The sequence below is a fragment of the Trematomus bernacchii genome, unplaced genomic scaffold (genome assembly GCF_902827165.1).
Source record: "Trematomus bernacchii unplaced genomic scaffold, fTreBer1.1, whole genome shotgun sequence".
In the NCBI taxonomy this organism is placed as follows: Eukaryota; Metazoa; Chordata; class Actinopteri; order Perciformes; family Nototheniidae; genus Trematomus; species Trematomus bernacchii.
The window spans coordinates 23,047,947-23,072,390 of NW_022987720.1; the positions used below are offsets into that span (position 1 = coordinate 23,047,947).

At 41.6% G+C, this 24,444-nt stretch overlaps 1 protein-coding gene across 1 annotated transcript in view; it reads right to left on the reverse strand.

Annotated features, from left to right (window-relative positions):
* cacna1ia (calcium voltage-gated channel subunit alpha1 Ia) overlaps positions 1–24,444 on the reverse strand; it is a 76,519-nt gene that overhangs the window by 23,989 nt on the left and 28,086 nt on the right. Inside the window, exons 8-27 of the mRNA XM_034142249.1 lie at positions 23,492–23,880; positions 19,041–19,192; positions 18,279–18,464; positions 16,582–16,699; positions 16,295–16,450; positions 14,896–14,986; positions 13,855–14,009; positions 12,767–13,507; positions 12,042–12,142; positions 9,865–9,988; positions 9,620–9,688; positions 7,845–8,023; positions 7,367–7,493; positions 6,898–7,023; positions 6,682–6,771; positions 5,819–6,011; positions 4,834–4,985; positions 3,684–3,793; positions 1,022–1,155; positions 223–293 (exon numbers count right to left, since the gene is read on the reverse strand). Coding sequence (XP_033998140.1) covers positions 223–293; positions 1,022–1,155; positions 3,684–3,793; positions 4,834–4,985; positions 5,819–6,011; positions 6,682–6,771; positions 6,898–7,023; positions 7,367–7,493; positions 7,845–8,023; positions 9,620–9,688; positions 9,865–9,988; positions 12,042–12,142; positions 12,767–13,507; positions 13,855–14,009; positions 14,896–14,986; positions 16,295–16,450; positions 16,582–16,699; positions 18,279–18,464; positions 19,041–19,192; positions 23,492–23,880 — 3,464 coding nt within the window. The remainder of the gene's footprint in view (positions 1–222; positions 294–1,021; positions 1,156–3,683; positions 3,794–4,833; positions 4,986–5,818; positions 6,012–6,681; positions 6,772–6,897; positions 7,024–7,366; positions 7,494–7,844; positions 8,024–9,619; positions 9,689–9,864; positions 9,989–12,041; positions 12,143–12,766; positions 13,508–13,854; positions 14,010–14,895; positions 14,987–16,294; positions 16,451–16,581; positions 16,700–18,278; positions 18,465–19,040; positions 19,193–23,491; positions 23,881–24,444) is intronic.

Here is a 24,444-nt window from a genome sequence, read left to right on the forward strand (position 1 = left end):
GTGTGTGTGTGTGTGTGTGTGTGTGTGTGTCAGTCAGCCAGTCTGTGGCATGAAGGAGTCATCTATTAGAGTTGCCTCCAGGCCAAAAGAGAAAGAAAGGGTGGTGGTGGGGGGGGGGTCATGCTACTCTGGCTATTGACTGAGACTGATCAACTCTCTCTATGGGATTGTGTGTGTCTGTGAGGAACAAAGAGGCAGAGACAGTGTGTAAGTGTGTGTTACCTGAGGCAGGGCTTGGACCACCGTATCCAAAAGGGCTCTCATCCCTGTGGCCATCTTCAGCAGCTTCAGCACTGTGTGTGTGTGAGAGAGAGAGAGAGAGAGAGAGAGAGAGAGAGAGAGCGAGAGAGAGAGAGAGAGAGAGAGAGAGAGAGAGAGAGAGAGAGAGAGAGAGACATAGAGAGAGAGATAGAGAGAACGTGTGGGCAGTTAGGGGGAAATCCCTCAGGTTCAATTACAGGCTTAATGGGAAACATTTAACTGGAGAAAGGTCAGTTCTTCATTTATTCTCCCATGGAACACACACACACACACACACACACACACACACACACACACACACACACACACACACACACACACACACACACACACACACACACACACACACACACACACACACACACACCACACACACACACACACACACACACACACACACACACACACACCACACACACACACACACACACACACACACACACACACACACACACACACACACACACACACACACACACACTCAAACTGCCCAGTCATTGGCTGCTATGCAACTGACCTGTAAAAGTAGATCGCAGTTTCAACAGATATATTTTAACACACCAGCAAGACAAAATCAAGGTTCTGATGTATTTCACTGAAAACAATTAAAAGGACATTTGGACTTGTGAGCATGGGCCCACAGATATACAAAAAAGGCAAATAGGCTGTTGCTCAGGAAACTTTAGCCCGGGCCTTTGCACATGCCTGCTTTTCAGTGAATGTGTGTGTGTACATATTTCACACATGTAGTATACTGTACCTCGGGCTATCCTCAGTACTCTCATGATCCGGATGATGGTGGGGTTGATGGGCAGGGCAGCACTGATCTCGATCTCCTCCAGGGTGATGCCCATCACCGACAGAAGCACAATGGCGAGGTCCAACTGGTTCCACCTAGCGTTCACACACACAGAAAGTATGCACATGTAAATATGCAAAAAGGTCTGGCACCACACACAAAAACCAAAGCAAGTATGAAAACAAGTTTCTAGGCATGTCAGTGCTGTGTAAACTAAATAACGAGGCATGCATTTATTATCAGTTATGTTAAGGCATTTGAATCTCCTTTAACAGCTACCAGTGATGCTATGCCTCGGCCCCAAAAGTCCTTACAGCAAAATGCTTGTCAAGGCTTAAGGACGGACGGAAAACAGATATAGCCAAATCAGATGAATGTGGTGGGGAATCAAAGAGATTGAAGCACCCATAGTAGTTGCAACATCTCCATTAAGAACATATTTTGACCCGATGTAACTAAGTCACTTTTGCTCGGTGTTCATCTTTTATTGCCTCTCGTAATTGCTTCAGGAGGTTCTGTAGTCCTCATTCATCTTCAGCATTTTTTGGAAGATAGTCAATACACGTCTTTGTGGAAATCATCAGGGTGGCAACATTTGGCACCGCTGATTCATTTGTCAGAATGCTTGCCAAAATATCTCATTTAAAATGCCAATGACAACAGTGAAATAACCCGCAAGACACGATAATGTCTCTGTTAATGGGGCTATATGTCTGTTTTTTTACACCTTTTCTTTCTGGACTCATCCACCTAAGCGGAAGAAAAAGCAAAGTGTCTCATCCTCTATGAATGTAGCCATACAGTCAACTGAGGATGACAGCTGCCTTTGTTCATATTTACAATACAATGCTGCTTTATTACTTGATCAAAGTCATACAGACAGCAGCTCACCTGATAGAAAAGCACCCGTTACTCATTTCAATTGACATTTGAATTTCATATCTCCGCAGCTGTCAGCCTTATTACTTTTTGGCCTGTCACACAAACTTTTACATTATATATACACTGCACACTTACACCAGCCGCAGCTCAGTCATTGCCACATGTACTGTAGCAGTGTGTTTGTGTGTAACCTGCTATTCCATTGACCCAGTTCTGCAGCTGGCCTGAGAGTCACCCCGGCCCATAAATGACACACAATGACTGCTCACAGCTGTTGCTAACACTACATAAAAAGAGACAAAGTGCCAGCTGATAACCGTGCGATAAATGTGTCCTATATCCGCCCATCTCTTTCCCATTTGATCACTTATGTGTCTCCCTCCTTTTTTTTTGTCTTTGATCAGTCCAGCTTCCCCTCCTATTTATTATCCATCTCTTCCACGTCGCTCCTCTTCTCTCTCGCCACCTTAACTCTCTCTCTTCTCTAAAACTAAAATAAGCCAATGACATTAAACTACCATCAGTGTAATATATGCTTCCAAATCTTCTTCTGACTTTAATTAGTCCCCACATATCCCTGAGAAGAATAAGAAATCCGTCTCGGCGTTGTGCACATTTGGGTGAGTGACAAATCAATTAGTCTCTGGGCTCTGAGTGAATGAATGTGGGAGGGAACAGGCCGGCGCTGAGGTGCGTTTCCCACGAAGGTCAAACAAAGGTGAGTACAGTAAGTTGGAGAAATGGAAAGTGCAGTGTCACAAGCAGAGCACCCATACATAACTTGGTTTCTTTAAGCACAATGGTGGTATAGTTCACCCAGTAGCTTTTTACAAGGAGAAAGAATTGTCCTATCCATTTTGAAAGATGTACATTTTGAAAAAAGGGAATGAAAAATGTAAATAAAGAAAGCTGTTTGTGTCTTACTGTGACAATGAGGATAATAATGTGTGATAACTGTCAAGATATTTTTACCACAATATGGTTTCGCTAAGTTCTTCTAACTGAACGCCTCAGAGCCGCTCGCATCTTTCAACGTGTTTCATAATCCTCTGTATCGTCAAAGCTGTTATTCCCTATTCCATTTATAATGATCAAAGCAAAAGGCGGATTTGTGCAGCCATTACTCTTTGAACTAAATAGCTGTTTATTATGGCACTATTTATATTATACGTTAAGTCACCAGATTATGGGATGTGCCTGGAGCCCCGACAGTGGCTCCAATATGTTTCATTTCCACATCAAACATGTGATGAGTGAGCTGAGCTGAACAGGAGATATTGTCATGTTTGCTGACATTGAATATTGTTTTGTAATATTCGTCTTTCTCGCATCTAATCCAGAGGGCATTTGTGTTTTCAGGCTATAGGAAAGCTGATTGACAATCATCACGCACCGTCACCTCTGAACCTCTGCTGCAGATTTACAAAAATCCCACAATTAATTGATCAGTATTGCTATAAAAAAGCTGTCTTGTATTCTTACTATACATGTGTAAATACATAGTACTACAAATACGCACGTACATACACTTATAGGCACACAGAAAAGGATACACACACACACACACCACACACACACACACACACACACACACACACACACACACACACACACACACACACACACACACACACACACACACACACACACACACACACACACACACACACACACACACACACACACACACACACACACACACACACCCACACACACACACCCACACACACACACACTGTACCTTTCTTTAAAGAAGCGACGGAAGCCGAAGGCGGTGAGTTTGAGTGCCGATTCGAGCACAAACATGGAAGTGAAGAAATAGTTGCAGTACTTCAGGGCGAGATCCAGAGACTGCAAAGAGAGTGTGAAAAATGTGTAGGTGTGTGTGTGTGTGCGTGTGTGTGCGTGTGTGTGCATGTGCGTGTGTAAACAGGGTAGGATGGAGTATTAGCGTCAGGAGGAAACTGAATGGCAGGAATAGTTCCCATTGTTTGCAGAGTCCAATCAAACATGCCAGAAGGCAAAACAGGACATCTTCCATTCGTGGAACAACAAACACTCATGCATTACATCCAGTAACAAATACGCCAACCATATTTTAGCGTAGTATTTAAATAGTCCGAAGGCAAGCATGTTTAATTATCTTAAACACCCAGCCCAGCTTCCTGTTACTGCAGAGGCTGTGGATTTGTTTTGCTTAGCTGTTTTCTCCTTCAATAAACAGAGCTGTGTCTTCTAAGAAGCGGGAGGCAGGCAAATGTCAAGACAAACAGCTGACAAATACCGTCAAGACCTGTGATATTTATCTGATGCTCGGTCAGTTTTGAGAAAGCTTGCTCCATTTTAAATGTCAAACGGCCATCTTGTCTCAAGGATAATCACTTTCCTCACCCTAAAAAAAAACCCCCACAACCAACGCTATCAGGCTTTTGAACCTTCATTCATCACACATGAATGGACAGATACGCGTACGGCTAACACCGCTCTGACAGAATAGAGTCAACAGTGCAATCACAGCTCCTTTGTATGGACTCCAGCTAACACTGCCTGGTTACAGCGTCATGGTGGTACCACTGTGTCTTTAGAAGAAGCTGCTGTTTGACAGACATTAATACTCAGCATCCAGGAATAAGTCCCTCCTACTGAGATGGAGCTTGTCGGAGTCCTTCTGTTTGTGTCGACATTTTGTGAAACAGGCACTTTTGGGAAAGTCAGAGCTAAGTTGCACAAATCTCTAATTACTGACATACATTCAAGTTGCTTCTCCTCATTTATCACCCCCACACACATAACTACTCTAGTGGACCAGTGCCAGCTGCTGCACTCCCTAAACAAGACACACCAATTTTGTTCATAGATAACCACATCAATTACAGCTCTTTGTAGCTTACACGAGGTTGATCGTAGTGCTCTAAGGACATGGTGATGACGTTGATGGCGATGATGAAGGTGATGATGAGGTCCAGGTAGTGGTTTGTGCACAGTGTGTGGACCATCAGGCGTATGTGGCCGTAGCTGGCAAAGTAGGGCAGCTTCTGGGCTTCTGTTGGCAGAACAATATATCAGCAGGCTTTTCAATATATTCAATCGCATTTACATTTTAAAGAGGGTATCTTCAGATAGATATTTTTTTCTTTATCCTGCAGCTGGAAGACTAACGGAAGCGCTATTTTCTGTATAAACTATGCTTTCTGCTCTCCCCACTTCTTCACATTTTGTAGTAGTTATCATGCTATACAGTCTGGCTTGGGTCAGATTGCTTTGAAATGTAATTACCGAAAACAAATGACATAGCAATGTTTGTAATTAGCAACTTAATCCATTAGTTTACAAAAAGAAAAATCGAATCCAAATACTTTTGGTAATCAGGCAAACCTTCAAGCTATAACTAAATAACTAATATTGAAGCAACATTAAAACAAACTGCCCCTCTTCCTACTTGAAACAAAATTAGAGACAGGCTCCAATGAGAGCTTGCGATTGCAAAATTAGCTTCGAACAAGCTGGAATCACTCCTAGACAAAACTAACAGCAATTAAGACAATTACTGTTTGTTTGTTTATTATAATCTGTCTGTCCCTAATTCCATCTCTTTTCCTCTCAACAGCACATCATTTCATCAGCGTTAATCACAGCTCTGCATGCTAATAGAAAGTGATTCTTATGATGTGTCATTGTAACTACAGAGAGTTCTTCAAGCCCTTGTTTCAGGCTTTGTAGTGTTTGTAATAATAATAATCTTCATAAATTCTCCAGAAATCCATCCTGCCTCTCTTTTCTTAATTACTGTACCAATCTTTTGTATCGTTCTTTTTCTGTCCACCAGCTCTTAATAAGCCTCTGTGTTTTTCCCCCCAGCTCCTTCTCCTGTCATACTTCTCCTTTTCTTTTCCATGCGCCGCTGACGCTTCTCCTCACGCCTTTTGGCCTCTTCCACCTCCTGGTTCTGACGACACTTGTGGAAATTCTCCACAACCACACCGACAAACATGTTGAGGACGAAGAAGCTAACAATAAGCAGGAAGGAGATGAAATACAGCAGCATCCACGGATTGTTGTTGGTCACAGGCTGGAGTTGAATCGATGCGTTGTTTTCAAGATTGAAATTGATAACAAACAGAGAAGGAAAGGGAAAGGAAACCAGATGTTACTAGATGTACTCTTTGGATAGTGAAGATGTGCCTCAGGTTTTTGGTTTACATTAGCTATATAGATAGATAAGTACAATGTACATAAGAGAAATTAATAAATAAATGCACATTCTATGGACAATCTTGCACCAAAGATATTGATATTGAAGTGACTGTTATTTTGTATATATTATTTTGTATGTATTGATTGTTGTGTTTTTTTTATCTTAATGTGTGCATATGTGTAAATGTGTCTGTTGATTGTGTATATAGGATATACATATTTTATACATATTTTTATACATATCTGTATATTATATAATTTTATATTCGGGACTGTTGGAAACATCATTTCGATCTCTCTGTCTGTAAATAAAAACTAAGTAAGATTGACATTAAAGTTGACTTTGACTTTGACACTATAAATAAACAGTCCAAAATATTTCTGAAATAGAAATAAAATAGCATACAAAAGTTAAAAATATATATATATATACACATGTGGAAAATATACATGTGGAAATACACATTTCCAGTAACAAATATAATGCAAGATATTATTGTGCAAGAAATGGATATATACGTATATATAAATGTAAATGTGGGCACCTGTTGGTCCACAGCCACAGCATCCAGGCCGTGATACATGATGTTGACCCAGCCGTCCTTTGAGGCTAGCACAAACAGGGACATCAGAGCCTGGACAACAGCAGGGAAAGGAAAAGAAAGGGAGACTCTTATCATTATTTCATGGACAATTTTCTTTCCTGTTTCTTATTTCCTGTTGCACAGCAGACATGCAATAAACAGAAATGTCACACAAACCTGCCCCAGGTTGTCAAAGTTGTACTTGTGGTGGACCCACTTGTAGTTGGCTAGTATACAGTCGGACTTGTTGGTGATGTTTTTGACGTCGGGGCCAAAGCAGTGAAAGAACTTGCCTTTAAACAGCTGTCAGAAGAAGAGAAATGAAACCACGCTTTTGATGCTGTCTGACTACACGTGAAAAATAAGCTTTAAGGGGCTCCTGTGATGAAAGGGTGCTCCTGAGTGAAATAATGAGCCGGTCAAAGATTGCACCAGCATACAAAGTTATGCTATGATGAAAAGGAAGCAGGATGACAATGAGATTGACTTTAGGCCGGAATGCATGTGTGCACTCAAAGCTAAGATGATAAAAGACACTCACAGTAATGGGTAGGAAACACGCAAATGCACCTAGACTAGTTCAGCAATTTCCTTAATTATACATTTGATTACATATCATTAGATAAAAGCTGCCATGTTGTCCTACCTGGACCCCAAGAATGCCAAAGATGATGAAGAATGCACAACAGATGAGGACAATGTTGCCGATGGGTTTGAGGGAGGTGATGAGGGTCTCCACCACCAGCTTCAGACCTGGAGCTCTGCTGATCACTCTGAGGAGGGGAGAGCGGTAAGAGGAGAATAAGATTAACCAACTAATTAAATGTGTGATTAGTTATCCATTTAATAGCGTTAAAATTCAACAAATTAGCTCAAAGTCGGCACTATTCATGGGAGAGCAAACATATTTATTGAAGAGTACATCAATGATTAATTACTGTTGCATTTCAGTCTGCTGTGGAGATTATTAAATAACTTTAGAAATGTTGTTTTTGATCTGTTTGAGCAGAAAGAATTGCTTTTCTGTCATTTTGTTGATCCATTAAGGACTAAGCCGTACAGAGCTACCAGAAAAAACTGTATAAATCAGCAGATGCAAACTGCTTATTAATTATTATTTGTACCTGAGGGGACGCAGTGTTCTTAGCAGCCTGAGCACTCTGAGCACACCCAGGATCTTGGCCCCGCCCGCCATGGACACCACGATGTCAATCAAAGACACAAAAACCAGGAAGCCATCCAGAACGTTCCAGCTGCTCCGCAGGTAAGAATGATCCCCTACATACAGACCCATGGAGACCACCTGGAGAGAGAGCATTTGGTATGGCTGAATATAAGAACATGGACTGTCGGTTTCTTGTTCAGCTCTGTACATGAACACATACGCAAATACACTCCTACAATGAAAATTAGATTAATTAGAAAAAAAAGAAGACTCTAGGAAAATGGTTATGCAATTTACACACAATAGCGAGTGTTCACAATACCACCACCATCTATGTTGTTCTATCCATTGGTTCAGTGATATTACATTACATTACATGTCACTTGTTAGACGCTTTTATCCAAAGCGACTTCCATACTCAAGTGTCTTGCCCAGGGACACAACGACATGCTGACTGCAGTGGGGTTTGAACCTGTGACCCCCTGATCCGAACACCAACGGACAACCCACTGCACCACACGCCTCCCTGATATGTGTTGCAGTGTTTACGTCCCATTGCCTTTAAGCTTGCTTGTTAAATCGTTATAGTAACACCACTTGACAGACAACGGTACGTTACTCCTCTGTGACTTTGAGAGCGTGATATTGATGTCATGCAGGCATTGTAATACATATATGCACACAGCTGAATCTGGTGTTTTCCTATGCAGCAGTGGGAGCATCAAGCATCTGAAACTGACATTTGAATCTGTTTGCCGAGTGTCTAGTAAAGCCCCAGAGGCTCAGTGGGGGTTAGCATGCAAACATATCAAGATGGTGGAAAGATCAATGCATGGCAAACATGTTAGGGCTGAATGCCGAAATGTACACTGAATGTACAAAATGTCTAAGCATGTGTTGTGTTCACAATTCGGAATATATATTATTGTTAAAGTTTAGCGATAATGCGGACATAGCATTGCTTAGTCGTACAACTCCAATAATTAGAGTGCTACTTTGTGTCTGAAGCTGCCTCATAAAATAACACTTGTAAAAGTTTTTGCAACATGCTGACACATCATAAACCCTGCTGAGCTTGTTATGTGGCTGCAGCTTGTACGCAGCACTAAACTCAGTGGAGGAGTCGTACCGAGAGATTAATGCTACACAAACAATCGCACAGCAACACACATTACTGAGATGCGAGAGGCGCAGACAGACAGAGGCTCGGCCAGGGGGCTGACAACCCTGTGGCTTTTTGACGGTCTGTGATTGGTTCATAATTGATTGTGGGAGTGCATAATTGATGGCCCGCTTGTGCCAAAGTCTTTCACAGAGAGACAGTGGCAAACGGAGGGAGGGAGAGAATATAAAAGACAGAAGGGTTGCGGGAAGATCAGGAAGAAAAAAGAAGACTGAAGAGAACAGAGGGACCCTAAGGAGGTTGGAACACAAACTTTATAAAGAAGCTGTCAACATCTGCGAGGACAGGAGGATGGAGAGAGTGAGGGGGAGTGCTGGAGAAGTATTGCATCCATAAAAAAAAAGCCTAGCCGCTAATGAATGACAATGCTTAATTGCTCTATTCTCCAAAGGAACAGGGGGGTCGCAAGGAAAGAAGGAGCGGGGAAGGGGTTGGGCTGTGGGAGCACTGAAGCAAAGTCAATTCAGTGAGAGACAGACCAAAAAAAGACGCCTCTAAACTACACCCAGGACTCATTGGAAGAAATACAGAGACAGGTTGTAAAATGTTACCTTGAGTGTCATCTCGGTCACAAATATGGCAGTAAAGACGTAGTTGGAGATGGTGAGGAAGACTCTTTCCTGGAGGGGGATGAGAGAGGTTGTCAGAAAGATGAGATGGGGCACTTGGGGGTTGTTCAATCTGACTCACTGCACCTTTAAGATAATAACATGTAGTTTATCTCCAGAGAATAACCAGGGCTAGCTCAACAGCTTCTAGACACACATGCACAGACACACTTTTCAGATGGATTTACCAAGCTGCCCTGAAGTATCTCAGGCCTCTCCAGAGCTACTGTGATGCAGTTGGAGAAGATGAAGGCCAACACCACATAGTCAAACAGCTTATGGGCGACAATGGACTGGCATATCTGTCTGAACCTGGAGTAGAAGGAGAGAAGGGGAGAGGAGAGGAGAGGAGAGGAGAGTAGAGGAGAGGAGAGGAGAGGAGAGGAGAGGAGGAATGAGTTGAAGTAAGGAAGAAAAAAGTAAACAACAACAATTGGCAGACACAATTAGGGGTGACAATACATTAAGGTAAGGCCACACTCCGCCAAAACACAATCTCCATCCAATGAGAATGGGAGCCGAGTCCCCTGACAGTGAATGGGAGCTCCCTTACATCTTCTTGAGTAAATAGCCTCATTCAGCCCCTGTTTACATCGCTACTAATTCAAAACAAATTAAATTAACAACACTCTCAGAAGCACCACACTCCTGAGAACAGAGCTCTGCTGGGAGAACAGAAGAGAGGGATAATCGAGGATCAGACCGAGAGAAAAGGAGAGAGAGAGATGAAGATGGGCCGTATAAATACTGAACATGCTTTTCTTTAAGATGTGACGCTGCGTTCTGCCAAAAAGCAATTACATATCTTTGCTGTGTTGATTGGAACCAACAAAAAGATACAGAATGAATTAAATAGGAAAGTTATTGTATGTTGGAACAAACATTTAAATGGCTTTTATTCAAACTGTTTCCATCCAAACTGCAGACAGTAGCACAACATCACAAGTTAATGCAGAATTTAATGAATTGTCCATGGTATTTAATGTACCATATCCCCCCCCGGGGTCTGTTTCTTGCTCTCAAACAGGAGGGGAGATGGTAGGAAATATCACTGTTTTGGTTTTTTTACAAGGTGTCGATCAATTGTGGAATGTAGTCTACTCTGTGGAAGCTTGGCAACCCGACCTTCCTATCGATGAGGCGGGAAAAGGAATCTGCCCACCCATCCTTGATATTGTTTTGATGAGACGCGTCCTGTGGCCAGACCATAATGATTGTATTACAGGCTGTTCACACTTTGGCTTAAAACCAGCCTGCATTTTGGGTCAACACACTCTTGACGCAGACAATCACTAAATGCAGTGTGTACAACCGTTTTCATTAGCCTCTTAAAGTCTCTCTAGATGGCGGCTTCTTCTGCCAACAGTCTTTCAGAGGCTATAGCTAGAGTAAAGATACTGCTGTAATATGAAACAAGATAACCTAGGGCACCCATTAGAACCAAATCATACAAGCTTGACAGAAAGACGTTTAATAATGCTCCAAAGTGCAGTTTTTTTTGCATTAAGTATTCTTGACACGTTCAAAATAAATTCTCAAGTTTTCAAGAATGGTTGAATCTTTTACCAAATCTGTGTAACATATGGAATCAACCGAATAACTTACAATACATAATCTAGCCTGAGAATGGCAGTCACAGTATAAATGTATTATGTTTAATATAAAAAGGCCTCTGGATACTGGGGTCCCTAAACAGTCATAATTATATAAATTGGGTATGAATGGAAAGCTGAGACTCTTTTCGGATTCAATGAGCAAAATTGCATTCATGATTATTCTAGTCCCCATAGTAACCACTTCATTGTAGTGAGGCCATTTTTTTTTTAAACTTGACCTCTCTGTACACAATAAGCTGTTTACTTTACAGACACAAACTAGAGCTTAAATGCATTCAGTTTCAGACAAAAGCTTTTTAATACCAGCTCTACTGGTGCTGTTTTTTTTAGGTCTTGGTGTTTTTTGTGGGATTCTTGACATATTCAAAATAAATTCTCAAGTTTTCAAGAATGTACAAAATCTGTGTAACATATGGAAACAACCCAATACCTAACAATTCATAATATAGCCTGAGAATGGCAGTCAGATACTTCGATCATATTGTTCTAAGCTCTTAGACACTCATAATGTAAAACATTTTTTTAAATAGGCGACTTCCCAAAACACAGATATTTGTCACAGATTTATGACCAGAAACTCTTGACAAACAGTGTGACGCTGCACCTCAAATTATTTTCACGTTCCCAAGTTATATGGGGCATATACTGTTGATTTGCTGCCTCCCTAAAAAGACAATTATCGACCTATGGTAGGGAGGGAGGGGGGAGTGGGAGAGATTAAAAAATAAAGAAGGATTAAAGTGACTCACCTGTTCCGTGGGGAGAACAGGAAGACAGACCACTCCTCTCTGGACTCACACCAGTCCGGTTTGTACGCTTCTAACATCTTCTCGACGCGGAAGCACAAGCTCTGCAAAACGCAAACATAACACCTCACATCATGGCAGAGCCAATATAGCATAAACAATATAAATCCGAAAGCTAACACACAAAGACAAACACCATTGAGAGAAGACACTGCCCGTTAAGACCCATTATTTAAATTATTTACGAAAGTGAAACACTTCTATAACAACAGCTCGGAGCATCTTCCAACATTACCATCTGTATAGCTCTCCCCCCCCCGCTGTCTAAATAGTCCTTTCTAATTAACCTTGTTTCTCTCATACCCAGACTTGTTTACAATGAAAACAATAGGAGTCCCACGAGGCCCAGGTGATGGGGAGTGCAGGCTTTACACAAAGTACTCGAAAATCCTACACAAGAGAGCGAGAGATTACCGTGTGTGTAAGATCGTGTACTTTAACACAAAAGCTAATGGTTCGTTTATTGAGAAGCACAAGACTAGATTCTTGTCTTTGTTCTTTTTGGATGCCGTTACTCTACACACCATCTTAGGGATACTTATCTGCATCTGTGGACTTTGTGTATTATAGGAATGTTGTAAGATTGCATAACCTTGCTCCACTTACTCACCAGGCTTTTCCTAATGCTATTAACATTTAATTCCACACGCACTAATCGGGCAACTTACATATTCAATGTCATCATCCAGGTCCTCCCGGTCCTTGCTGCGTGTGTTAACCTGGGGGAAGACGTCAGACATCAGCTGGCTCTGGGGGTTCACCCCTCCAGCATGCTCAGTGTGGTGTCTGTGGGGGGGCTGCAGAAGCTGAGAAAGAGGGATCTTCCCATTACAATCTTGGTGAACCCCTACTAAGCCCCCCGGACTGTCGTGTCCACTGCCACCGCCTCCACTGATAACCGCCCCCCCAGAGAAGCTCTTCTTCCTGTGTTGAGCGTGGAGCGTCAAGGGGGGCAGAGGGTGGTGTGGCGGCAGTGGAACGTGCGGGGGTCCTGGCACCTGCAGCAGGTGGGGCAGCTCTAGCGAAAGGGCCCTGCGGTCCCTCCTGGGTACAAAGTGTCCAGGGAGCATAGGGTGAGGAAGGTGCAGGGAGTGAAGAGGAATAGGAGGAGGAGATATGAGAGACTCCTCCTCATCTTGGAGGACATGGTGGAGGTGGCGCCGCGGGGACGAGGAGGCGCGAGGACCCCGGATACGAAGACTTCCTCCAACCACGCCGCCAAGGCCCCCCAGGCCGTAGCCATAGAAGGGCCGTGCGGAGGTGGTGGTGATGGCCGGACTCGCGGAGGGAGACGAGGAGGAGAAAGGCCGGCATCCTCCCAGGCTGTTCCAGCTGGAGCGACGGGCCCACAAGGCCTGAGGGTGGGGGGCACACGGGCGACCCCAGTTGTGGTAACTTCGACCTGAAAACTACAAAAAGAGACGGAGTGAGGTTTCTTTCATGTCCTGTAATTCTGAGAAAGACGATAACAAGTCACAGAACTAGGAGAGGACTCGGAAAGAGCAGGCAGGTCAAACATCTAATGGGTTTTTATTTGGCCCATGCTCCATCCTTTCACCAAGTTTCATAAAAAAAGGGGCAGAATTTTCAGAAATCACGCTGGAAAAAGATACACCAACCAAACCTAAAAGATAAGCTCCATAGCAACAATTTTATTACAGCAGCAAATGATTCTCATAGGAGACATAACCTATAATATTCCCTCAACTGTGTTTCAGCCAATTAAAAACACAATGGCAGTCAAAAGTCCGCTTACCAAAGCCCTCTGCTCCAAGTTGGCCCTACCAAGAGAATTAACACTGTTCTTCCTGGAGTCCAGAGCGAAAGTCAACCTCTCTCCCGGAAACAGACCATGGGACAGTGGGGACAAGTCAAGGTGCCCGTTAGGAGTCAGCGTACAGATCTTTGGGTCTGTGGGAAGGAAGGAGAGTGGAGTGAAGAGAGGGGAAAGATGGCACGCTCCATCACTTTACAACATAAATGTCCTTAAACGAAGTTATAGCCAGCACAGAGAGGCAGAGGAAGGTTTCATTTACACCAAATCACCTTGGAGGAGCCAGAGAGGAGCTCGTAATGATGGAAGAGAGAAATCTCTGCCAGTGGTTTGTCTGTTTTCAAACATATCTTTGTGTAATATAGGTCTCCAGGAACCATTGTCATTCCAAATGTGTGTTTCTCTTTCTTCAGGTACATTAAAAAAGGCCTCTCTGATGTGCTGCTAAATGCTACTACTATGGAGCATGATGCAGTGGCTTATTCTTGGTGGGTTCACTTTTGTTATGCCTACAGGGAGACGAGGGGAGAGGAGTGGATGGAGACGTGGCATCCGGCATGCATTATTTAAAGCTTGTGCAGCTTAAATTCCAGACAGGGAAAAGATGGTTAGCAATATGTGTTGTGGAAATTGGATGACAGGCTACGGTTTTAAAGCCCAGGGCACAATAAAGCAGCTGATAGCTTTTTCTGGATTTGCTGAATGCCTGGGGGATTGGTTACACCACGACCTTGAAGCACATATATGATGGTACTTCTTTTACCAGTCAGACTGAAGTAGGCAAAGACGTGAAATAATAATTCTAGGAGCAGTTTTTTTTTAATGTTTGTAGTTCTGATATAATTAAGCAAAAAGTAACACAAGGGAATTTAAATCTGATCTAATGCAAAATGATCTCTTCTAACACAATCCAACAGAGGTGTGGTTTAGTTTAAAGTTCACATTTTAATTTAAAATAGGTCATATATTCTGTGTAGGTGAGAAGAAAAGAAATGCTGTAAAGCTCCTGGAGGCATTTCATACCTGAGAGATGAAGAGAGTCTTTCTGCTTATCATTCTCCTCAAAATTACAGGAAGACCTGTCGTCGTCCGAGAAAGAGCGGTTTGCATCACCCTGTATCGAGGAAAGTGGGATACAATACATTGGTGAGAGAGTTCAAGACATAGAAGAAGAAATGAAGAGGGATGGGAGGGCACAGAAAGGAAGAGGAGACATGAGAGAAGATTAGGGAGAAGAGAGTGGAAGAAACGCATAGAAATGAGGATAAATCACAAGCTTATTTCAATTACAACTTGCCCCTTTCTTATTACCAACTAATTGAAGAGGTATTTACTCCCAAGTCCACCTATTCTCATTCATCACATCTAGCGAGAGAGGTTCTACGGAGGCTCAGTATTCAACCAATCATATTCCTAATGTATTGTTGGATTGGAGGAAATCCTTATATATATATATATATATATATACCGTTAATACAGTATAACGACAAATTTAGGGCTGTGCAATTAATCGTATTTTAATCGCAATTACGATTTTGGCCTGCCACAATTACGAAAACAACATAATCGAAAAAAACAATTATTTTGCTTTGCTAGGTTGTGACAGTGCACTGCAACATATTTGATCTAATTTATTTTAGTCTCATTTATTTGTATTTATCATATTTATATATGTTTAGTAGCTTGGGGAAGTGCGCTCCAAAATATTTGTTGATCTTGTTTATTGGTATTTATTATTTTGATATTATTTATTTAAATGTATAATTTATTTTTGTATTGGTTTTCCAGTTGAATTATACGTTCAGGGTAATCAACAGTTAAAAGATACTGTTCAAATTATTATTTGTATTTGTTTTAAATTTCAATAAATGGATTTTTTCAAAGTCAATGAATAATCGTATTTAATAATCGTGATATCAATTATTGACCCAAATAATCGTGATTATGATTTTTGCCATAATCGCACAGCCCTACGACAAATATATACTTGTTTTCTCAATATGCATGAAGTCATTCCTTACATTGTGCAAAACAAAGAACATGTTTCAACCCACCAGTTGAATAACACAACATATGACATATTTTTACACATTCTGTAACGGCTTTTAGCAAAAGAACGAAAAAGAATATAGGACATATTTGGCTCGCTTTCCCTGTATCACATTGCTTTTGTTAAAGGGTAAAAGGCTTTGTTACAGCATCACCGGGCGGCAAGACTATTGCAAAGCTGTTTTGCACTCGTTTCATTGAAACATTCAGCCTACATTGCAATGTTACAAAGCCGGTTAGAAAGCTAGCTACGTTTTCTTGTAATTACTGAAAACCAGCCTTCAAGCTAATTTGGCTCAACTTGCATTTGTTTGAATAATGATTAATGTACCTTGACCCTTTTCAAATAACAAAAACAACAACGATGTCTCACCTCAGCCTGAAAACCCTCCACCAGGATGGCAACCAGTAAATTGAAGAGCACATAATTTCCAAAAGTCATCAGAGCTACGAAGTAGAGAGCAGCACAGGGCGAGGTGGATGCCATCCCATTGTAAAGCACCATGTTCCAGTCCTCCTGAGTCAGAATCTACAGAAAGGAAACACCATTTTTTACTATATACCCACACACAAAAGTGTATACGACCGCAGGTAAGCACATGTTCAACCAAATGTTATTAAGTTGCAAGACAAAGCTTTTGTGTGAGAACCCATTGGTACCTGGAAGACAGTGACGATGGCCCAGAGCAGGGAGTCAAAGTTCTTCCTGTCAGGCACGGTGTCTCCTGCCTCCGTCTTCAGACTGAACTTACAGCCAAAGATATGCATCCCCAGGATACTGCAACACAACAAGTAATCAACCAATTAAAAAGGAGTACACGGGGACAGTATATGTAGGGGTCCTGTGTTTATGACACCTGCAGACAATGTGAGGAATCACGCGTTACAGTTTGGTACATGTTACAGTTACAGTATCAAATTAGGTTAGAAGAGCTGATCCACAGCTATGGAGCATTAACACCAAAAATGTTGTCTCATACACATGCTTTTAAATGAAACGAACAGACATACTTGTACGGGAACATATTGTAATCCCACTACAATCTTCTTTCTCGGTTGCATTCAAAGCTCTTTTCTTCAGTTCTCTCTCTGTTTTCCCCCCTGCTTATTTTTGTAGTTGCACCCATCTGTTTGCTTTCATCACAAGGCTGAGAAACTCAAACAATGCATTCTCTAATTCATCGCTGCTTTCTTTATGGGTTTATGCAAGGTCTTAAAAGTGTAGCTGAGTGGTACTTTACATTAACTGCTCACTAAAAGCCAGAGTGGCTGGACCATATAGGCAAAACGCCACGTGCTCAGGTTAGCTGGCTGAAGAGCTCTGATGCCATCTGCCTTGGCACACTTATTCTGGACTGCTGTGAAGGAAGCAGGTTAGCAAGTATTCACACACACATATGAGATCACACACACATATGAGATCACACACTAGCACACACAAGCAGATTTAGGGTCATAGCATTATGCTGCAGTTTAATATTTATTATGTTAAAATTAGTGAATTTACTGCAATTACGAAAATGATTAAAATAACAACAATTCTGTTAACACTATCTTCGTTATCAGTACTCATAGAGGTTAACATTGTGGAGTGTGTGTGTGTGTGTGTGTGTGGATAATATTTTGCATCTGCATCAAATTATTCAATTAGGTAGAAAGTAAAAGCATTTATTTTTAATTGTGACATTTAATCATTTTGAACCACTTCGCCTCACATTTAAGACTGAAAATTGATGTAATTTACCAAATTATTGTACAAAAAAAGCCTTGCTTATGATTACAGTCAAAACTAAAGATATTGACATCTATTTGAAATCAAACCACTTTATCAGTGAGCCGTTTGTAGTTATAGTTTACTGTCACCTTTGCTCACTGGCTTATGGCCTATTAAAGAAAATGTTAAAGTTGAATGTAGTCAAACACACTGGTGACAGACAGACAAACAAGTTAAGGTACTCATAACTTTCAAGGCAAGTAATCCTGGAGACGGAGACAGGTCAAAGAGAAAAGCATTGACAGAGCTGAGATAAGGTTTGGGTATAAAAACGAGCTGGAACTCCAATAATTAGAAGTTAATCCTATTATTTTGCACAGACTGTGTTTAGGCCTATGGCTATGTCTGCCTGCACCACGCTCAGATATCGTATTTTGTCTCAATATGCTGATACGCTATCACAGATTTCATTTTTTTTATTTAAAGAGTGGCAACAAAACAAGCTTGTTAAGCGGGCACAGCAGTGCACAAATACTCTACATACTACACACACCACTAATCTCTGTTCTCCTACTCCATTCCTCTTGTTTAACCTTTCCCGCCTTCTCTCACATTGAGAAAATGGTGTGTCCACCTCTGTTACCTGAAGATGAAGATGAAGAGCATAAGCAGCATACAGAAAGTGGCCACGTTGTCCATGGTCTTCATCAGCACCACCAGCTGCCGCCTGAGCGCCGGCATGAACCTCACCAGCTTAATGACCCTCAGCAGCCTGAAGGTCCTCAGCACTGACAGCCCGCCGTCTGCCTGGCCGATGATCTCACACACACTGCAGGCGACGCATCGGGGGGATGTGTGTGGGACAGAGAGACAGATTGAGAAGATGTGATCAAAATGTCAAGAAAAAAGTGTAAATGTGAGGAGACATTTTGATTATAATTGGGGAATGTGGAAATAAAAAGGAACAACAAATCAATAGAAATAGGGTAGACCAAAAGAGAGGAAAAGCACGTCGATAATACAACATAAAATCACAAAATACAAATACAAGTGTATAATCCGTACTTGTGAGGTGAGGTATACTGCTGCGTTTTACATGTATTACCCCCATTCTGCTTCAACACCTATATTAAACATTTGCCACAAAATGAGTAGTGTAGTTTAAAGAAAAGCGCCATGGGGGATGCATGCACTTCGTTAAAGGACATATCTGATCAAACTTAATTAGATGTACAGCAGCTGGACAACCATTACATGTTTGGACTGAAGCTTTAATGAATTTACATTGAAGGGATTTGAAGCTGTTAATTCAAGGCTCTGGATTTTGTGATTATTCCACCTCAACTTCCTGACAGAGTGACAACCTAACTTGACAATCAGAAAAGAAATGTTGTGGTGTGCAGACCTGATGATGACGATGATGCCATCAAAGATGTTATAGGGGTTCCTCAGGTACTCAAAGAAGCCAAAAGCAGTCAGCTTCAGGATCATCTCCAGGGTGAACATGCTGGTGAACACAATGTTGCAGATCTCCAGGACATTGGTCAGCTCATCGGGCTGGGTGACAGAAACGGAAAAACTGAATTAAAAGAAGTAGGAAGGATGTAGAGGCAGGTATAGGGAGAGTAGGGTAGAAGATAAGGTTTGAGTTGCAGGTAAAAAAACAGAGAATTGATATCCACAATGAGGCAGTCAAAGAGAAAAATACATAGTTGATATTATTCCACTGCTTTGCATTCGTCCCAACAATAGATGCTGGAGCCACTGCGAAAACAATTGTTTACATTTCTGTTCTGTGTTGAAAAGGCTGTCACTCAAACTTTCAGTGCCTTGAAAAAATGATTTATCCTACCTGGTAAATAAAATTAAGGCATAAAATATATTTTAAGATAGGCATACAGGGAGGAAGATGGAGAGTGTAAAAATAGGGAAATAAATTACCCGGGGAAAAACATTTAAATGTTAAAGAAAAACACAGGAAGCGTCTTATCGCTAACAGAAGAAATCTGAGAAAGAGAAATTAGTCATTTAAAATAAGAATGTGTTCTACCTGGCAAATACAATTAAGGCATACAGCTTGTCTTAGATAGGCAACGGACATATAGAAAGAGAAGAGAAAGAAAATAGGGAAATAAATTAAAATTGTACAGGAAAAAATCTGGGAAAGTGAGAATGTATATTATCTGCGAAGCACATGGTGTCGAACACTGGCTGAATACAGGTTCATGTTATCTGTAATTGGCAAAGTAACATGAAATGAACCACACACACAGAAATCACACACACATGCTCCAGTAAATCCTGGGGTTTATTTTCTTTTGTATGAGTGTGTGTACACAAGCAGACTCGCATTTTGAAAGTATACTTTGTGTGAGTGAACGTGTGGTATTCACGATATGGATCGGATGCTCTCTTTGATACCCCCGGTGAATTCCAGTTGGAAAGCCAGCGGAGAAATAGCCATCTAGCCCTGCCAAAGTTAGCAAAGCATGTCAGAGCAAAACACTGTCAGCCATCCCCCTCCTCTAATCCGCTTTTTCTCCCAATCTATCTTCATCCCCCTAGTTCTCCATCCCCTTTTTTCTCTCTGTTTCTGAGTCTCATTATCAGGCAGACCCATCTCTTCCCGATCAATATCCTACTGTCGATCAGGAGTGGGAGAAGGGTGGAAGGAGAATTCAGCTGAAGGAGCGGGAAAGCGAGGAGCAAGCGGAGGCATTGTTTAGAAGAAGGTGACATGATGGAGGAGAGGAATGGAAGACACTCAATAAGAGGGGAGAAAGAGTAACCATGATACATTGAAGAAAAATGAATTAAACTCACAAAACCACCTCTCAGAAGCTCAGTTTTCACTACAGTGCTTAGCCTGAAGAACATATACTGAGACATTTGAGCTCCGTAGTGAAGCTCGACCAACTACAGAGCGGTTTAGACGATGACATGACTGGCACCTCTATAAAAATGCAAAAGTCAAGAAACACATTTTAAAAGAAATACTCAAACTACTATCTGTGTAGAGAATAGGCAATGTAGGGATAAATGCATTTCCTCCGCTCAGCAGTCAGCGTTAACCTTGACCTGTGTCGCGAACTCCCTCAGTACTCGTAAGTACAAACACAGGATATGAGATTTATTGCTATTGACAGAACCATCACAGCCCTTGACACCACAGTTTAAATCAGACAAAACACCATCATCTCTCCCTCTGCTTGCTTTCTCCCCCCTGCTTCTCTTCTTCTTAACCTGTTATTTCACTCACAGTATTCCTCCTCATGTCCTTCTACCTGCGTTCTGTGTTATTTCACTAGCTGTCCATTTAACGAATATTTCAAGTAATATATTCTCGTAAAAATATCCTCTCCCTGTTTCTTTCTTGAAATGTGTCCTCAGTCAGCATGTGAATGTTGCTTGAATATGAATGAATGAGCTAAAACTTCTACGTCCGAATTTCAATGGGCCAATTTCTTTTCCACACAGATGTCCAAGAACACACATGCATGCGAATTGGAGGCTTGTCTTTAAATGTGCAAATGTAAAACCAGTGTTAATTTTGTAAATGAAAACATGACTAAACATCTTCGTCAACCAGGTTTTTTCCCCATGACTGAGACTAAAAGGATGAATAAACGGCTTGGTCTTGAGTCATTGTGATTTATATATAGTCCTCTTTGTGGAAAATGCGCACATGTCTTTTATTCCCCAAAAATAGTTTGGCAAACAACCTACTTATATATCCAGTCTTTTTTCATTTCACACCAGCAATTACAGCAATATCTACGAACAGAATTATTTAAAAATGACCCCAGGGTGCGCTCTGAGCTCAGTAACACTGCTTCAAACTGCCTTGAAGGAAATATGTTGATGTTTTACATAATCCTTGACTCAGGTGTAATGGATATTGCTGTTATGGCCCATATTTGTCTCTGTGTTGTTTTTTGTGTTGGATGTGTATTAATGTGTGGACGTTGTGTTCTGTTAAGGTTGACTAAAAATATGAAAAACATAACAAGGATATTTGAGATGAGATTAAGTGTTTAAAAATAAAGTGGAACATAATTAACTGTTCTTGTCAGCTTTTCTGCGTTTGAGGGTGCGGACATCGAATACAGGGTAGGCTCTGATTCAATCTAATTTCCTAAAAACTCCTTGTCAAATAAATCGTTTTTTTGACTTAGAAAACCCAAACATGCTCAGCTCTGTAAAATCTGTTTATGTCCTAAAAGCTAGGTAATGATGGATTATGTCTCAGCAAAGGCTATACACCTTCATTATATGTCCTCTAATAATGCACAGCAAGTCTTGATAATATATCTATAACAAAAACTAAAATGTTAAACTTAATTTGAATATTAGAATGTATGCTTATGATGCTTTTTATAGTTCAACCATTTCACTTACTGTCTACAACACCTGCAACATGCAACTTCATTTTATGGCTACATTTGCAGTAATCCAAGATGAATATAAAAAACACCACCTGACAGTCTAACATTTTAAAGCAGAAACTTGAGATGAACATTCCCCCGAGGCAGGGTGTGAAGCGGGAAAGGCAGCCATGTGGTTTTGCCGTTTTATTGGGAGAAGTACCTCAGCTTCCTGACTGTTTTCAAACACAAGGGGTGAGACTTCTTACTGCAGAGTGAAATCACAGTAGTATCACTGCCTCTGTGTGAGCGTGTGGAAACTGTGGAGGGAGAAAGACTCAAGAGACGGACAGACAGACAAAGTGTCTGAGAGTGTGTGCATGCAAATGTGTACCTATGTTGGTGTGCATACATGCCTACTTTGAAAAGCACACACAGAATCACACAGGGAATTGAGCTGAAAACTGCTGTGTAACCGGCGTCTGCCTCGCTCTTCCCACATCACCCATCTCCTCCGCTCCCCTCCCAACAAACCCTCGTTTATTTTTAGAATCTTTGGAGATGAGAGAAAGCAACTACTCTGTACACTGTCAAAGAGTGCGTGGGTGGATAAGAGAGAGGACGAGGGAAGTGGGGAGAAGGAGGGTGAGACTGAGGGAGGGGAAAGAGAGGCAGACAGTAGATCAGACACTTGGGGTAAGGAGGGAAGGACGGAAGGAAGCAGCAACAGGGAGGAACAAAAGAGCGAGTGGGGGAAGGAATGTGCAAAGGAAAGATGCACGGAGGGATTTATGTAGAAAATAAGGGGATAGAACTGGAAGTAAAATTAGCAAGGGAGGGAGTTGAGAGAGACAGAGAAATTAGGGGAAAAAAGAAAAAGCTCTTTTATGTAACAGCATGTGTTGCTGTTGGTGCACATTTGAAAAGATATGCACACACTGGACACAAATGGATGTGTATTGTGTGTGCGCACTGTATTCAATTGTATGTTTGCATGCGTGCGTGTGTAGTCTTGGCAGGCTTCCTCCACACTGCTCTCAGACACCTGCCTTGTCTGTCTCTGAGGAGCCTGGCCAATGTTAAAAGCCAGCTCGGATTTGTCTACCGCCAGGCTAAATGTTTACACCTCTGTCAGGAAACTGCATGGCGGTGATGCTCCACTCCCACGCTCATCCTCCTGAATGTCATCTGCTATTATGATCATCCTAGCAGCGATGCTTCATCAGCAGGGGTAGTGTTTAATCTGTGGTGAATTGTGGGCGTGAGGGGGTAATGCACTCTATTGACACTAGTGCATGAGTGTAAAGGATATGAGACAATGCATTTAATGCAATGTCGGCAAGAAACCTTGTATTTATCAATATCCAAAACATTTACTCTCTTTCTTGGGTATAAAATAAGGGTCTTATTTCACTTTGGTCTGTTATAATGACAAAGTATGACTGCATATACATGAGTATGGATGTTTGTGTGACAGCATTGACAATCTTACCTGGTTATGGTGCTCGATGCCCATACTGATGGTGTTGATCAGAATAGCGATCATAATGCCCCTGCTGAAGTACTTGCTCTCTACAATGCCCCAAAGTTTCCTCCTCATATCGTTCCAGGTTTCTATACAATGTCGAAAACACGTCCTCTTCCTCTTCCTCTCTCCATCCCCCCTCTCCTCTAGATGGTTCTCCTCCTTGCCCGTCTCTTTCACCGCATCCTCGGCTTCTTCCTCTCCTTTGCCGGAGTCTCCCTCCGCCCTCACCCCATCTTTCAGTGATAATACGCATATAGGACAGTCCTCGGGTTTCTGAGGGACAGACAGACTGATGGAGTTTTCAAGTGGCTGAGAGCCGTGGTCTGGCTTGCTCTGGTGTGGACAGTGGAATGCTAGAGGGATGGGAAGACAAAGAATATGAGATTAATAGGTGCACTTTATTCACGATTAAGCAATTATTTGTATAATGAACACAATACAAAAAGTATTTTCTCCTGTTGCAAAAGTTTCAAAAAAGGGAATTTGTAGTAAACATTGAATCAGTCCCTAAATCACATCCATTAAAATTCAGCCACATTTGTAGTCAAACCTAGTAAGGCTGGATCACATTTATTTAAATTCCGATCCATCATCGTGTGATCATTTTAATACTTGAACTAGAAAAGTGCACTCAGCACAGTGCAGTTCAACAGGCTGAGTGAGACTTCATTTAACCTAGTCTATAGGCAAACATGTTGAGAAATCAGCAGTCAATCACAGTATAAAACTGTCATTTTCCTTTGTCTAATTGTGTTTCACCATAACCACAAGATGTCCTTGAGCAGACAGTCAAAAATGAGCAGAAATATCGGGCTGATCGCTACAATAGCATGCGGACAGGCAGTCAAGCATACAGATACACCCATAAACACAAAACTAACCAAACACATGATATCATTATGTTTTAAAAAAAATAT